A 16,779-nucleotide genomic window follows, 5' to 3' on the forward strand; every position below is an offset into this window, starting at 1 on the left:
CTTCTTCTTCCTCTCTCTCTCTCTATGTATCTATCTATCTCTATGTATCCCTATCATTATCTTCTTCTTCTTCTTTCTTCTCTCTCTCTTTCTTCTCTTCTTCTTCTCTCTTCTTCTTCTCTCTCTCTCTTCTTCTTCTCTTCTTCTCTCTCTCTCTTCCCTTCTTCTCTCTCTTCCTCCTCTCTCCCCTCCCTCCTCTCTCTCCTTCCTCCCTCTCTCCTTCCCTCCCTCCTCCCTTCCTCTCTCTCTCTCTCTCTCTCTCTCTCTCTCTCTCTCTCTCTCTCTCTTTCTCTCTCTCTCTCTCTCTCTCTCTCTCTCTCTCTCTCTCTCTCTCTCTCTCTCTCTCTCTCCCCCCCTTTCCCGGAGGCCTCAACCACGTCAATGATTATTGGCTATATATCTCCTCTTCGTAACGAGGTCAATACCGCACTGCTTCGCTGAAATTGCTCTGTTGGGTTGCTAACGAATAGCTGTGTGTTCTTTGGATATTTTTTTTTCTTTTTTTTTTTGGGGGGGGAGGGAGGGGAGGGAGCTCTTTCTGTCGAGTTTGGTGTGTTTGTTTGTTTGGATTTTTTGTGTCTATCTGTCGAGTTGTTTGTGTGTTTGTTTGGATTTTTTATTTTTGTTTTATTTTTGTTTGGTTGATTTTGGATAGTTTGTATTTTTTAATATATATATAGATATATATATATATTTTTTATCTGTGTTTGCTGATGTATTTCTGTGTCGTTCGGTATTTTTTCGACTGCATTTTGACGCGTTTTGCATCTCTCTTTTTTCCCGGCAGGATGAGGGGACGTTCCAGATGAAGAACGGCGGGCGGGACGCGCTGCGACGCCTGGGCAGCACGCACGCCCACGAGCTCGGGTGGCGGGACATGTGGGCGATGGTGGCGGTGAAGGGCGGGCGGGTGTACGGGGAGCAGCTCGCCCACAGCCCCGACTTCAACACGTGGGGCTCGGCCGTCATGTTGAGGGCGGAGGTGCCCCTCGTGCCCTTCGAAGGTGAGGAGGAGGAAGGGAGGGGGAAGGGGAGGGGGAGGGGAGGGGGGGGAGGGGAGGGGAAGGGGAGGGGAGGGGAAGGGAAGGGGAGGGGAGGGGGAGGGAGGGGAGGGAGGGTGGGAGGAAAGGAAGGAAGGAGAGGGAAGGAAAGGGAGGGAAAAGGGGAAAGGAATGAAGGAGGAAAGAGTAAGGGGAAAGGAAGGAAGGGTAGAGGAGGAAGGGGAAGGGAAGGAGTAGTTAAAAAAAAAGAGAGGTATCAAAGAACAGGTTCCCCAGACGAGTGCATGCATCCCATCCCTCGACAGACCATAACCAGAAAACGCCACTTCATCTTTTAAAGCCTTAATCCCGCTCTAATCACCCCCCCCCCCCCAGAGAGCGACTGCGGGTGGCCGGACACGGAGGAGCACCGCCGCCGGAGGGAATTCTGCAGCCACATCGAGGGTTACGGTTCCGTGTGCTCCTGCAGCGACCCCGCGCCCCTCGCCTTCACCACCGAGCCCGTGAGTGCCGCTGGGATCACTGGTCGGGTTGTTTTGGGATTGTTATTGCTGGTGTGATTGTTTTGTTATGATCGTTGGTGGTTTAAATGCTTTGTTATGATTATTGATGGTGTTTTTGGTGGTGGTGGTGGTTTTGTTATCATCACCATTGTTGTTATTGTTATTATTTTTTTAATCACTTGGCATATCTATCGTTGTTGTAACCATTATTGAAGTTGTTGTCATTACCACCATGGTTACTATTACTATTTACCACCAATACCTCTGCATGATACGTCTATTTACATCTAAATCTACCGCCAAGACATTTCTCCAATCATCTTTGTCTGATACATCTATTTACATCTTCTAAATCCACCACCAGGACATTTTCCCTTTCACCTTTGCCTGATACGTCTATTTCCATCTTCTGAATCCATCATTTTTTTTTCCATTCACCTTTGCCATGAAACCTCGTGCAAAATCAGGACCTAACCACGCCCCCTTCTCCCGACAGCTCCTCAACAACCAGGTGCACGATGTCCCCGTCGCCATCATCGCTAGCAACCGTCCACACTATCTGTACAGGTAGGGAGTCTGGCTGAAGGTGTATGCGGGGGATCGTTGGTGCGTAGTTAGGGCGAGCGTGACTGTGGGTCGTGTTGTGGGGGGAGGATGGTGAGAAAGAGCGAGAGAAAGAGAGAGAGCGAGAGAAAGAGAGCGAGAGAAAGAGAGCGAGAGAAAGAGAGCGAGAGAAAGAGAGCGAGAGAAAGAGAGCGAGAGAAAGAGAGCGAGAGAAAGAGAGCGAGAGAAAGAGAGCGAGAGAGAGAGAGAGGGGGGGGGAGGGGGGGAGGGGGGAGAGAGATATTGAGAGAGAGAGAGAGATATTGAGAGAGAGAGAGAGAGAGAGAGAGAGAGAGAGAGAGAGAGAGAGAGAGAGTGAGAGAGAGATTGAGGGAGAGAGATTGAGGGAGAGAGAGAGAGAGATATTGAGAGAGAGAGAGAGATGAGAGAGAGAGGGAGAGAGAGAGATTGAGAGAGAGAGAGAGAGAGAGAGATTGAGAGAGGGAGAGAGAGAGAGAGAGATTGAGAGAGGGAGAGAGAGAGAGAGATTGAGAGAGGGAGAGAGAGAGAGAGATTGAGAGAGGGAGAGAGAGAGATTGAGAGAGGGAGAGAGAGAGATTGAGAGAGGGAGAGAGAGAGATTGAGAGAGGGAGAGAGAGAGATTGAGAGAGGGAGAGAGAGAGATTGAGAGAGGGAGAGAGAGAGATTGATAGAGAGAGAGAGAGAGATTGATAGAGAGAGGGAGAGAGATTGATAGAGGGAGGGAGAGAGATTGATAGAGGGAGAGAGAGAGATTGATAGAGGGAGAGAGATATAGAGGGAGAGAGATAGAGAGATATAGAGGGAGAGAGATAGAGAGATATAGAGGGAGAGAGATATTGAGAGAGAGAGAGATATTGAGAGAGAGAGAGAGAGATTGAGAGAGAGAGAGATATTGAGAGAGAGAGAGATATTGAGAGAGAGAGAGATATTGAGAGAGAGAGAGATATTGAGAGAGAGAGAGAGAGAGAGAGAGAGAGAGAGAGAGAGAAATATTGAGAGAGAGAGAGAGAGAGAGAGAAAGGTGGGTGTATACGCGTGTGGGCAGAGCATTATTAATCGCAACCGTAGCTCTCCCTTTGCACCGATACCACATTAAATGCATCAGTATTGCAACCTTCACAAAGATACAGTCGTCCTTTTTAAATAGTGTTTTTTGCAAAGTTACTAAATTACGGAACGATTTGGCGATGTCCGCAATGCAAGTATATAAAAATTCACAGACTGATTATAGAGGGATTTGGGGAACGCCATCAACAAAATTATAAAATGGTTACATATTTATATTTTCCCCCTTTTTTCTTGTCTTTTTTTTTCCCCTCACAGATCCCTCCGCTCACTGTTGGCGGCCCCTGGAGTGAACCCCGACATGATAACCGTTTTTATCGACGGTTATTACGAAGAACCTCTCGCCGTGACCAAGCTCTTCGGACTGAGGGGGATCCAGCACACGCCACTTGGGGTGAGATGGAGGGGTGGTGTGTGGGTGTGTTTGTTTGTCTGGTTGGTTTGTTTGTTTGCTTGGCGGGTTGTTTGTTGATTGATTGGTTTATTTTTTTATTTTATTTATTTGTTTATTTATTTATTTATTGTTGGGTGTGTGGTTGATTTTTTAAATGGATTGTTTGGTTGGGTGAGTGAGTGGTTTGTTTGTTTGGTTGATTTGTTGTTTTATTTCTTGTTTATTAACGTGTTTACTAATATTTTCAAGGTCGTTTTGAATGAAATGTTTACTCCTACACGCCCCAATATGCAAATGAGCGCTGTTCATATTTTAGTTTCTTGGATGATCGAAAGCACATTATGTGACCAAACATGTGGCGTATGTACAGTGACAGACAAAAGTAATTTTATGAATTGAAACTTCGAATCTCTATTACCCAGTGCAAAAAGTGTGGTATGAAGAGATTTTTCGAAACGGAATTCGAAATAGGTTTTACAGGAGTTTTGACCGCGACTGTACTGTATTTGGCTAAGGGTTTATTTACATTTCGCCGGATTTCGTTGCCTAACAACCATCCTCGGCGAAATAGGTCGTTAGTGGTTGCCTGTGAGACCTGTGGACGCGCCTTTTACCTATATCAAAGGCAATATAACTCCATCAAAGTTCTTGTCCTTTGTGATTATTATACGCTCGTGGCCGCGAGACTGAAGTGGCATCCAGCTTGGCGAGGAAAAGATGATTATTTTTTTCCTTTTGTGAGGTCAGGAGAGTTAGGAAAGTTAGCGTCACCACGACAATAAATTGGTTATTTCTCGGAATATTATAATGCCTGTTTGTTTCTGATGGCTTGTTCTCCGCGAGTCTTTCATTTTCCGGTGTTTATTGGTCACAGTGTGCTATGCAATAACCTGCTACAGAATGGCTCTCTGTAATAGTGTATTGGTCGTGTAGTATTATTACAACCGTTTTGAGACCGTGGCCTACTTCTAACATTCTGAATGCCTGTAAGGAGCTGAATAGGATTTTAATAAAGAACTAAAAACACAGGATGAGAATTTTATTGCAGAAATTGATAATTGCCTTTTAATAACTTCAATGAAATGTGCTCTGCTTAGAATAAATACAAAAGGCAAATATTAAGAAAACTAATCTAGTAGATCAATTAATTAACAACCGTAAGAAGGTCAGAAGCTGCGTCTGCTTTATCGGTAAGCTATCCGGACACAGCAGATATTCGCGGGAAAGGATAGTAGGATACCTGTACATGCAAAGTACTTTTAGGCATCACTAATGTACAGATAAATAAGTCCATCGAATCTGTGGCGCGTTTCTTTTCTGTCTCTCTCTCTCTCTCTCTCTCTCTCTCTCTCTCTCTCTCTCTCTCTCTCTCTCTCTCTCTCTCTCTCTCTCTCTCTCTCTCTCTCTCTCTCTCTCTCTCTCTATTTATTTCATTTTCTTTCTTTCTTTTCAAGTCGGAAGGATTTTTGGATTTTTGGCGTGAATCCAGTCCTGTAGAGTACCGTTTGCGTAGCCACAGTGTAGGCGTTCGAACATGTGTTTAAGATGTAAACACGATGTTTGGAATGCAATTTATGGAGCTACAGAATATTGCATATTTACATTTCTTGCATTTGTTTACACGATACTTTTTTGTGCTGGCTGTTCTTTCATCTCTTCAAGTCGACAGAGCCCTCAAATTGGACTCAAAATTTATTAGATACATAGGAGGACCTAAAACGTATATTCTCAATAGGACACGAGCGCATTTACATCAAATTGATTTTTAAAAAATGAACTATTCTTAAAATCTATGCATCATCACATCTCACTGACTTCAAAACTCATTCTCTATATAACAAAAACCATTACATTGACCTAACTTAAATAATAATAATAATAATAAATACACACTCATCATAAACCGCAATCAAACGTTACATTTTATCGTCCCCCGTGAATCTAATGACCCCCCACCCCCACCCCCTTTACATTTATCGTCCCCCGTGAATCTAATGACCCCCCCCCTCCCTCCCCCAGGTACGGAACGCCCGCATCACCCAGCACTACAAGGCCTCCCTCACCGCCACCTTCAACATCTTCCCGGCGGCGCGCTATGCCATCATCCTGGAGGAGGACCTCGACGTCTCTCCGGACTTCTTCAGGTAAGGGGTTGGAGGAATCCGGGGGAAAAGGATGCACTTATAGAGGATTTTATGTTTGTTTTTAGGAAAGTTTTATTTTTTATTTAGTTATTTTGTTATTACTTTCTGTCTGTCTGTCCAAGAACAGTCACGTCAGTCAAATCCTAAAACTTTTTTCAGAAGCTTTTATAAATTATTATTGTTTATGAATTGATTATTTATTTTCTCTTTCTTATAATTTACTTCCGTCAGGCCGTAAAAAATATGAGAGTTTATAGACTATTCTAATGTTTCATAATTATTTCTTCTCTTCTCTTCTCTTCTTACTTCAGTCAGACCTTAAAACTTTTTAGAAGAGTTTATAGATTATTTCAATGAGTTTCATAATTATTCTCTCTCTGATAACAGACTTCAGTCAGACAGTAAAAAAATTAGGAGAGTTTATAGATTATTTCAATGAGTTTCATAATTATTTACATTCTCTCTTTCCGATAACAGTTACTTCAGCCAGACCCTAAGACTCCTGGAGGAGGACCCCACAGTGTACTGCATCAGCGCCTGGAACGACCAAGGCTACGAGCACACCAGCAGCGACCCGGCGCTCCTGTACCGGGTGGAGACCATGCCCGGCCTCGGCTGGATTCTCAAGAGGTCACTCTACAAGGACGAGCTGGAGTCGAAGTGGCCGACGCCGGAGAAGGTGAGTTGGTTGGCTGGCTGGTTGGTGCGCTGCTCCTGGTGGGTGACGGGGAGGTGGGGGCGCTTTGCATTCAGATATGTTGGGGATGCTGTGTTTTATGGATATTAGTTCTCATGTTATTTTTAAAGTGTGTTTATTTTTTCATATTCTATGGTTGGTTTAAAAGATATAACAGAGTGTTTTACTATTTTCATTGTTGGTTGTTATTTACAAATCATATTTATAAATGCCTGTGTTTTGACAATGAAGTCGATATTATGGATAGCCCGGCATACAGAGACTCTATCCTCTCGGGGTGAGAAAGCAGGTCACTAGATAAACAGACAAACACATCAAATAGACTAATAAATACCCTCCCATCGACGATGAAAACACCCACATACCCACTCGTTTCAGATGTGGGACTGGGACATGTGGATGCGTCTCGGAGAGGTCCGCCGTGGCCGCGAGTGCATCGTCCCGGACGTGTCTCGGACCTACCACTTCGGCTCCTCGGGCCTCAACATGAACTCGTACTTCCAAGACACGTACTTCAAGAAGCACTCGTTCAACACTCTGCCCTACGTCGAACTGCGCGATCTCGACACGTGGGTAGTTCGCTTGTTTGCGCTGGCGGGTCTTTGGGCCTCCGGGAGGGGCTTGTTTGATGATTTTTTGTTTTTGGTTTTGTGTGTTCACGTTGTATTTGTATATCATTCAAGATTTGATTTCATGATTTTTTAATATAAAATCCTTTCTGAGATAATAATTAGTATTTCTTCACATACACCAAATGCAATAGTATTACTAATGTTCTCGTTCCTTGCTGAGAGTAATTTTCCTCCTGAACCCCACAGCTTGAAGAAGGATGCCTACGAAGAACTGATCACAGGGATGTTGCGCAGGGGGACGGTCCTAGATCATTCCCGGAGTCCTTGCGAGGATACCTTCATTCCAGACACCACAGGCCACACCTACTTGCTGTTCATCCACATGGAACACCACAAAGATTATTCCACTTGGTTGCAGGTCGCCAAGGTGAGTATAGGTTTTGTGTTTTTTTTTCATGGTCATTTCTTTTGGTTGTCATTTTCATCGTCGTCTTCATCTTCCCCACTACCACCACTATCATCATCATTAATCATCACTAATTATCATCAGTCATCTTTTTTCATCATTCTAAACATCAATTATCGTTTTTTTTCTTTCTTTTTGGTAGCAGAGATTTGTTGTGCCTCTTAGCCAAAGTCTGTTTTTCTAATTCAATGATGAAAATTTACAAGGTCAACATGAAAAAGTCCCTGTGAATCCTATTTATAACTTTGAAGCATTTTCCCAAAGTATTCTATCTGTACAATGCAGATCACCCAAAGTTTATTTTAGTCATCTTTTCTATACTTTTTATTTATTTTACTACACAAGATCAACTCAATAAAAATAATAATAATAATAATAATAATAAAAACATGCACAGTCTCCATAACTGCTTTGCTTTCAGTGTCTTCGAATTTGGGACCTGGACAGCAGGGGATATCACCATGGCATGTGGAGGCTTAATATGAAATCCAACCCCCTGCTGATTATTGGCGTGCCTTTCTCCCAGTATTCGTAAGTTATGGCAGCTGTTTTGTGGTAGAGTAAAAGCACACTCAGTGTTCCAGATTTATTTTTGAATTAGTTTTAATTTTGTTTAATTTTTCATGAAATTTATTTCATGTTTAAGTGGGCTGTAATATATCTATATTGTAGGTTCTTTGCAAAGGGTTTTGTTATTAACTGAGACATTATTAAATCATAACAGAAATTACAGAATTAGGTGCATGATCTATTTACTGGATATTAGTATTTAGGATGGTGTTGTTCTTGTTGCTATAATCATTTATTTTATTTATTTATTCTATTTTTCCCCACAGAAAATTCAAACCCCCTGACTTAAAACCTCTGCGCATGGAAGCAAAGGACAAAGGAAAGGATCAAGGGAAGCCAAAGGAGAAAAACATCAGCCAAAGATAACAATTTGCCTTGGTGGTTCTGGAACCAAAATATGCTGTGATGTACGATTTGGTCGTGATGTGGCGTGAGAGAGAGAGGGATTCGAGTGATTCTGTGAATCTGAGGAACATGAAGATTAATGAATAAGCAAAACCAGCATGGATGGAGATACTTTGCTGAAGGATGCTAAGCTCCGCCTAATGTGATGACTAGACTAATCATCGACACTGTGAGATATCTCGTAGATGCATTAATGCCGTACGTGAAGTGGCGTTCAACTGCAAGTGACATTGAACTTCTGTGTAATGAAGCAGCTGGCTGTGCACACTTTAATGCTCTAGACATAGTTAGTAGTGACCGCCTTATTAATGCCCAATAAGCCACCATCACCCGATATATACAGAGCCTCAGACTTGGAAAAAGTGAGAAGCTTCAGCCACTTTTTTGAAAGTAGGTTGTAGAACCTTTTTTCGGTTCTTTAATAGCAGTGACTTACAGATCATTTTTCATATATTTAGAAATATTTTGAAAATGGCATTTAGCTCTTAAAGATTTCCTTGTTTATTTAGACAAGTATTAGAGGTATCATAAAAAAATCCTTTACTGTATGGAGCCTTAAATTTTGCATATTGTTTCATAAAAATTAAAGTCTTTTATGATACCTTATTTCAAGTTGTTAAGGTCTTCCAGAAGTTGGAATACGTGTTAAATATTTCATGTAAATCTACAAATTACAGTGAATCAGATTTAAGAACGTGTTTGTTGTGCAAACCAAAGTTGTAAATGATGTTCTATACCTTGTTAAAGTGCATCTTATGTAATCTCCATATCCACTGTTAAAAAAGAATACATTAAAAAAAGACTTACAAAAAATGTGTATGTAGGAGACACTAATGAATGTTTCTATATTCTTAACTGTCTTTGACCTGCTTTGAAGCTGGAGAACATACCTGTATGTACTGTGTAATGCAGTAACTAGCTCATTCCTTCATGTAGAGGGAGGACCAAATGTTGAATGTCTGTGTAGAAATTTTACTTTCAAGATGTAGTGAATGAGCTTAGTAAATAGCTATGTATAGTGCTGCAACTTCTGTAAAAAAAAAAATACGACCACAACATAGTATTAATATATAGATTGGTTTATGTATTTTCTTGTATATTTCCTCCTCTTAGAGGGATAGATGTAGATAACTAGTGAATTATTTTCTTTATTTTCCAATATGAGTGTGAACAGGTGCATCTCAGCATATACAATTAGTTGCTTTGGATGTAAAATCACATGTATTAATTCTGTAGTGTTTGAGTGTTGTGGTTGCATGGTGCTGTTATAGGTGAGGGACGGAGGGTGCTGAAGCCAGTTTGAAAGTGATCGCAGTGTGGGTGTGATGGTCTTCGGTTTGTTTTTGTGTCTGGAGTTTGGGATGAGTTCAACTTGGATTTAGTTCTGGCACGTGAGGTTGACCTTTTTGTCAAACTGTCCTGGTGTCTGGATACATTTCACATATAGAAATGATTTGATAATGCATATATATATTATGTATTATATACATATATATATATAAAATACATATAAGTGATATATAAATATATATAATTATGCATATGTTTATGTATGCATGTATGTATGTATGTATTTATATATTACTTGTTCGAGGAATAGCATGAAGTGTTACTTGTAGTCTAAGTATGTATTGAGAGGCAGATTATTGGAATGCGACATGATGAAGTTTGTACATTTTCCTTCCTTTCATATATGTTTATTTTTAAAAATGAAGAAAATAGTTTATTATTTTAAAAAACTTTTCTTCATGTTGCTGGTTATTGAGTAGTATATTGCTTTAAGAACATGCATATATAAAAAAGATTGTTCAAGGTTACTCCACAACTGAAAGATGACAGTAACAGTAAATCATAAATAGTATGAATATGGTTGTGACAGAAAGTAATTGGTGTTTCCTTAGTTGCAGGATGTGAAGATTGTTATTCTTCACTTGATAATACAATATATAATTGAAGATCCAGGCACTGCATCTTACAAGATGAGCTTCCTTCAACAGAGAAAACTCTTCACTTTCAGAACATTATGTACAAAAAGTTTATTTCAATTTTTTAATCTGTTAGGAATGTTTCAATAAAGTAATTTTAAAACTTTTATATATACACAAATCTTTTAGACTTCCAATCCCTGAAATACAGTGTTCTTAAAATTATTTTTAAATATAGTAAAAGACAAGAGTTCCAGTAGGAAAGCCTATGAACGTTAAAAAAATGTAATTAAAGCGATATTAGATCTCAAGCTGCAATGTCAATCAACTCTTACCACAGTTCACCTTGCAGTTACATCATAATTGTCTATGTAGCCTTAGATTTAATACATGATAATAAAATGTTTTATGGTGCTCATTTAATCTGGTGAATAAATAAGAAAGACTAGTCTGGTGGAAATTATAATTACTTGATTCTTATTCAATCTTTTCTAAAGGTTGCAGTGTTTGGAATAGTAAAGCAGTTCACTACTCATAATATTCCCATGCTGGAAAATCATGTGTTTTAAGTATGATTTTCTAAGAATGACAGCGTAATGATCTGGTCACTGTCTTTTCTATAATTTTTTAAAAATGTCTAATTTTGTGTGAAAGGATCACATACATACTTTAATGCTGCATATTAGATATGCAATGAGAGGTTGATGTTGTGCCTATATCTGCTATCTAGGTTAATTACACATGAAATATTGTATACATATATTAACCGAGGTATTCATATTCCGTGTGAGTGAACTGAATTTTTAATGTAATTTTTCCTTTATTATTATTTTTTAGGCAAGATTGCAAACAAATGCTGTGCTTGCCTGTGTCAAAATATTCCCTTTCCTATTTCTGTTTCTCTCCTCACTTCATCTTTCTTTTAACTCTTCTCAGTGGTATGTGTCTGTAAAAAATAAATTTTTGTATCTGTCATGGAATAGTGTTGCATCCCATCAGTTGTTCATAATTTCTTTCATGTGTCTTCAAGTGAATGTTTCAGGAATGTGAGTCCAATTATCCATTTAATTAGAAAAAGGAAAATGTATGTCCATTATTGTGGTTATGCGTGTTCAGTGTACATAGCTTTTCTGTGGATAAATTTGCCTCTGCAGTTGTTGTAATGCAAGCTGATGGATGATAACAGGCTTTCTGTGTTGCTCTTGATTATGACACTTGCATCTTCCAGGCCATTTGCAAGTAGTCAAGGCAGTGATACTTCTAGAGCCATTAGGGATTTGATAGTTTGGTTTAAGTTACAATTAATGAAGTATATTTTGAGTAATAAAATACAGCCATCATTCCAAGTAAGGATATTTTCAGTAGTTTTGTATGAAGTGGGAAGCTGCCAAATGCATATTTACATTATTTTTTAAGTGTGTCCAGTATAAAATTAGTGTGGTTGCTGTCATAAAAATAAGTAATTATTTCTGTAAAATGCGTGATTTACTACAAGAACTGAATACATTAGATCAGTGACTAAAGTCACATATTCCTTCTATACTTGTGTACTATATATTGTATGTTTCTTCATAGTTGATTGTACAAATGGTGTTCAGATCATGCATTATTTATTTGATCTTGCATGATTTATAATGGTTGCAGTGATTCCAACTTCAAGTTTTGTGTGATATACTAGTAAATCCATACATTTGAAGTTAGGTACATCTTTACACTGTGATTAATTGATATTCACTAAAGGGTTTCATAAGGATTACAATATTCAGTAGTATATTTTACAAATTTAAATATCTTTTTAGAACACACTGGAAACAAAATTTGGCATTTAACATCAAAAAGTTTATTTCTTTACCATATTACAGCCCACACATTCTTTAAAATAATACAAGATGTTTCCACATGATTGGGCAATGCCATCATCAGACAAATTCTGTTGGGTATACCTGTGACATGTCCACAAGAACAAGTCTGAGTGGTCCAACATGACTGGCATCCAGTATTTCCAGTAGGTGGATAATTGCAGTAGGGCAATGTCTGATGATTTTGCTATACTAAAAGGCATGGGTACTCTGCTGGTTTGTTTACCAAAGGCATCTGATGATTGGCTTTGCTATTCCTACCCATTGGGTATGCCAACCATGTGGATATGTTTTTATACCAAGCAACAGTATTCAACTTTATTAAATCCAACAGTTTTATTTATTTACTTTTTTAAATTATTATTTATTAAATTTACATACATTTATCAAGAGGTGTTACTTGAACCGTGTCATAATATGAGGGGGAAAAGGAAGTAAAAGTAACCCCAATGGCTGTATTTTTTTTTTATTTGTCAATCAACAAAATGTAAGTAACCCTCACAACTTGCACCTAATTTTCGAATATACCGCCCAGGTAGACTAGGTTGACTGAAAGTGATATTTATCCCCTATCTTCACAAGATTTTGAGCTTCCAAGAGAAAAGGTTTAGTGTTGTGGCAAATCCAGAAATGCTTTTGATGAACAGACAAGTTTTTTTTTCTTTTTTCTTGTGTGCTAATGGTTTTCTTTAAAATCAGATTTAAGCAGAGAAAGAATGTACAACTTGTCAGATATATATGAATAAATATTCTTTTGTATGTTTGCATTTATTTCACTCCTATCTATTCTATTTTTTTACTATCATGAAGAATGACAGAAAAACTGTATGACAGCCTCAACAATTTTTTGGAGTCATAATTAATGATCTATTAACTGTCAAATGGTATAATAAAAATAATTATTTAATGTAGTATATTATTTGTATTCTATAATATTTTGGAAACAATATTGATTATGTTGATAAATTAAATGGTACAGTAACAATAATCCATTTATTAGCCACTTCATTAGCCCACTCAAATCAGATAATGTCTAGATGACATCACAATGGTGGTCAGTTAACCCATTGGCGCCGGGTGTCACGTACGTACATGCCATGGCTGTTGTGGACCAAACGCCGGGGGCATCATGCCATGCCCATTCCCGCGCTAGTGGCTCGTCGGACGGAGGTTGTTTTTCTCCACTAGTAGCGGCTTCATTTATATGGTAAAGATTTTAGGCAATGGCACCTAAAGTGAAGTTTTCAAAATTTTAATATTTTTATAAATTTTAGAAAAATAAAAGCTTAGGTGCTATATGTCGCTCGCAAACTTAGAGCAGACACAGCTGCATATGGCATGAATTCTTGCCACACAGCATTTAGACCTAGCCCTTATCCCATAAGGGGTAAGGGCTAGGCGATTAACCAAGGGAATACTGTTCCCATGGCTCCAGGATGCCGTTCATGACACACAAAGCCAGCCTCTCATCCTTTCAGCACGGCTCTCATACTTTAGGAAATAGACAAAAGAAGCAGATGAGAGATGCAGAAGACCATACAAAATTAGTTGAGGCGAGGGCCGAGGTCCAAGGTAGGGCTGATCCCCTACCTTGGGCCTCAGTCTCCTTCTCCCAAGCCCCCCCATGACAACAATGACAAAGAGATAGAGGGGGAGGGGATGGAGAAAAGGAGAAGTTAAGTTAATGGTTAGAAGTGAAATTTATGTGCTAGGCCGATGCGCAAGCTGGCTAGAGCCGTCTCCCAACGTCTCTTTTTATGAAAAGAAGTTGACCAGGAGAAGATTGTTGGTTTTATTGTATGTAATTTATTGGTGACAAGACCTGTCCACAAGGCTTGCCATCGTGCATAAAGAAATTTTTTAAAGTAAGGGAAATAATCCATGGCTGGGATATAAGAGACTTGGATAGTGTGGTCTGGACATTGTGGCTGAGCATGCTTGGGTATCTGCCCATTCATTGCCTGGGATATGGCTGGGCACCAAGCAAAACCTGACAGTCCTGAATTTCGCAAACAAGGGGGTTGGTTAAGTGTACAGACTTTAAGAGAGATGGAGGGTTTCGAGATTCAGTAAAAATAGTGAAAGAGGTGGAAAGAGAGTAGATGGGTTTTAAAGCAAAAAGAATTGCAGACAGTTCAGTAGTAAGAACACTTTACTCAGGAGGTAAAGGAATGAGTAGAAACATGGTTAAGAAAGTGGGTGAGAAGGACAGCAGGATGTATATCTGACTTTGATGGGTCAGGAAACACAGAGGAGCAAATGTGGGGGTATGGTATAAGCCTTGTAGGAACAGAAAGGACAGAGAAGGGGAGAGGCTGGAGAATCGGAAAGGGGGAATGGGAAAGGAGAGTATTCATGCAGAAGGTGAAAGGAGTTGGTAAAATGGAGATGAGGTACAGGTAGGAAGTAGATTGAGGAATAGTTAATTTGATGAGGGAGTGTTGGTGGAACCATGCATAGCATTGGAGAGGAGGGCAAAGCATTGTGAGAGAGATGGTATGCTTGAGTCAGCATACAGACTCTCAATTGTGGAGGAGTGGAAGGCCCACAAGGCTAAGTGGAGAACAAAATGGTGAATTGTATCAAGATGAGTAAGAAGTGAGGTAGAGACAGATGAATATATATGGCACCCATAATCAAGAGTTGAGAGGATCAAGGCTGTATGAAGATAGAGGAGAGTTTTATGGTCTGAGCCCCAAGATATGTGGGAGTTTGTCAGATTCAAAGATGGCATTAAGCTTTTTCTTTAATGGAAAGGATATGGTCTTGCCACGACAGTTTGGAGTAGAAAATTACTCCAAGGAACTTTCCAGAAGGACAGTATTGTAGTGGAGTGCAGTATAAGAATAATGGAGGTTAGGGTTTTACACGTTTGTGTGAAAAGAGGATAGAAAAGGATTTGGTTGTGGAGAAACGAAAGCCTTGATTAGTGGCCCAGGAAGATGCTGATGATATTACTGACTGAAGGAGTTGTCGGAGAATAAGTATGGAAGGACCAGAGGCATAGATGGACAAGTCATCAACATATAGTGATGATCAAGTCCCTGGTGGTAGAAATATAATATTGGTCACAGTTGTAAGGTCGTTATTGAGGCAGTGGTCTAGAACTGACCAATGATAGTTTAAATAGTCAAAATGTGTGGGGTGATCAGAATTAGGATAATGAGGTCAGTCGTGGAAAGGAAGTATTCTGGGGATCGAGCACGGGAGGATGTGGTGGTATCACCCTAAAGAGTGTGACAGCAGTTGAAAATTGCCTGTTATGATGAAAGGTGGTTGAAACTGAGAAAAAAAAGTTTTAAAGGCATTAAAGTCAATAGAAAGAGAAGGGGAAAAGTATACTGAAATAACTGTGATCCATCATTGAAGAAAGATGCAGATAATGGCATAAGAGATAGTAGTTTGGAAAGAAGGTCTAGTGCATGGAGTTTTTTGATAAATTAGTATTGAGGAGTGAGCAATAGAGTGAGGGGATGATATAAAATGGTAATTAGAATCAGTACTGGAGGATGTGTTAGGAAGGTATATTGAAGACAGATGATGGATGGGTTGTAGGTAGATATAAGATGACGGAGATTAAGCCTGTGAGAATGGAGGCCTCGAATGTTCCATTGTAGAAAAGCCATGATTAATCAATGGATGATAGCAGTAGATATGGTTGTCTTAGTAGTAGGGGAGTAGGTATCTGAGGGTTGAGGTAAAGGATCAGGAGTTAGTGAAGGAGTAGTGTCTGGGGGTTCAATAAGGATAGTGGGGTCTGGGGAAGGGTATTGTGATAAAAGAGATTCATACGTGTATCCAGGAGGGATTGGGAGGGATAGTGGGGAAGGATGGGGTTGGGTGGGGTTGTATGGGTGGTTGAGAGGATGAGGTATGTTCGGAAGAGGTAGGGGGAATATCAGGAGGGGTGTTACTTGGAGGTTGAATTATCTGGGTAGATGATTCAGAATGGGTTATGTTGATAGTAGGTGTCGTAGAATCAGTGGTCAATGCCCCTAGCAGGGGTACAAAAACTTTATTACTGGCCCTGAGAAGCCTGAAAGAAGTGGGGATGATAAACGGTCCAACCCTCAGGGTCCCCATGAGGGGTAAGCGCTAGACAACTACCAAGGGAATACTGTGCCCATTCATCCTTTCAACACAGCTCTCAAATTTTAGGAATTGGACAGAGGAAGGGGTTAAGGAAGGTAAGGAAAAAAGGAAAGATGGAAGACAAAAGGCCATGCAAAATTAGTTGAGCTGGGAGCTGAGGCCCAAGGCAGGGGTGATCCCCTATATTCGGCTCTAGTCCCTGTCTCCTAAGCCCCCCCACGACAACAACAGGCAAGGAATTGAGGGGGAAAAGGAGAACGGAGAAGGGACCATACAAATTTAGTTGGCTGTGGGCTGAGGCTCTAGGCTGGAGCAATCCCCATCATTGGGCCTGAGCTCCCTTCTCCTATGACCCCCCCACGACAACAATGGGTACAGGATTGGGGAACTGTCTGGCAACATTTTGTACTAAAGAGTGGATCCAAATTTAAACATGTTAAGGGTATACTGAAATTGTTAATAATATGAGTATTTGAAGAAAATAAATACCAATAATAATAA

At 40.0% G+C, this 16,779-nt stretch overlaps 1 protein-coding gene across 3 annotated transcripts in view; it reads left to right on the forward strand.

The window, feature by feature from the left end:
- LOC113802709 (protein O-linked-mannose beta-1,2-N-acetylglucosaminyltransferase 1-like) overlaps positions 1 to 12,945 on the forward strand; it is a 658,355-nt gene extending 645,410 nt beyond the window's left edge. For all 3 annotated transcript variants that reach the window (XM_070113809.1, XM_070113811.1, XM_070113810.1), the window contains 10 exons: positions 788 to 1,004; positions 1,377 to 1,504; positions 2,001 to 2,071; positions 3,413 to 3,548; positions 5,568 to 5,692; positions 6,170 to 6,371; positions 6,768 to 6,958; positions 7,208 to 7,388; positions 7,849 to 7,958; positions 8,264 to 12,945. In XM_070113809.1, the coding sequence (XP_069969910.1) occupies positions 788 to 1,004; positions 1,377 to 1,504; positions 2,001 to 2,071; positions 3,413 to 3,548; positions 5,568 to 5,692; positions 6,170 to 6,371; positions 6,768 to 6,958; positions 7,208 to 7,388; positions 7,849 to 7,958; positions 8,264 to 8,363 (1,461 nt within the window). In that variant the 3' untranslated portion in view covers positions 8,364 to 12,945. The remainder of the gene's footprint in view (positions 1 to 787; positions 1,005 to 1,376; positions 1,505 to 2,000; positions 2,072 to 3,412; positions 3,549 to 5,567; positions 5,693 to 6,169; positions 6,372 to 6,767; positions 6,959 to 7,207; positions 7,389 to 7,848; positions 7,959 to 8,263) is intronic.
- The last annotated feature ends 3,834 nt before the right edge of the window (positions 12,946 to 16,779 follow it).

The sequence above is a fragment of the Penaeus vannamei genome, chromosome 34, assembly GCF_042767895.1.
Source record: "Penaeus vannamei isolate JL-2024 chromosome 34, ASM4276789v1, whole genome shotgun sequence".
In the NCBI taxonomy this organism is placed as follows: domain Eukaryota; kingdom Metazoa; phylum Arthropoda; class Malacostraca; order Decapoda; family Penaeidae; genus Penaeus; species Penaeus vannamei.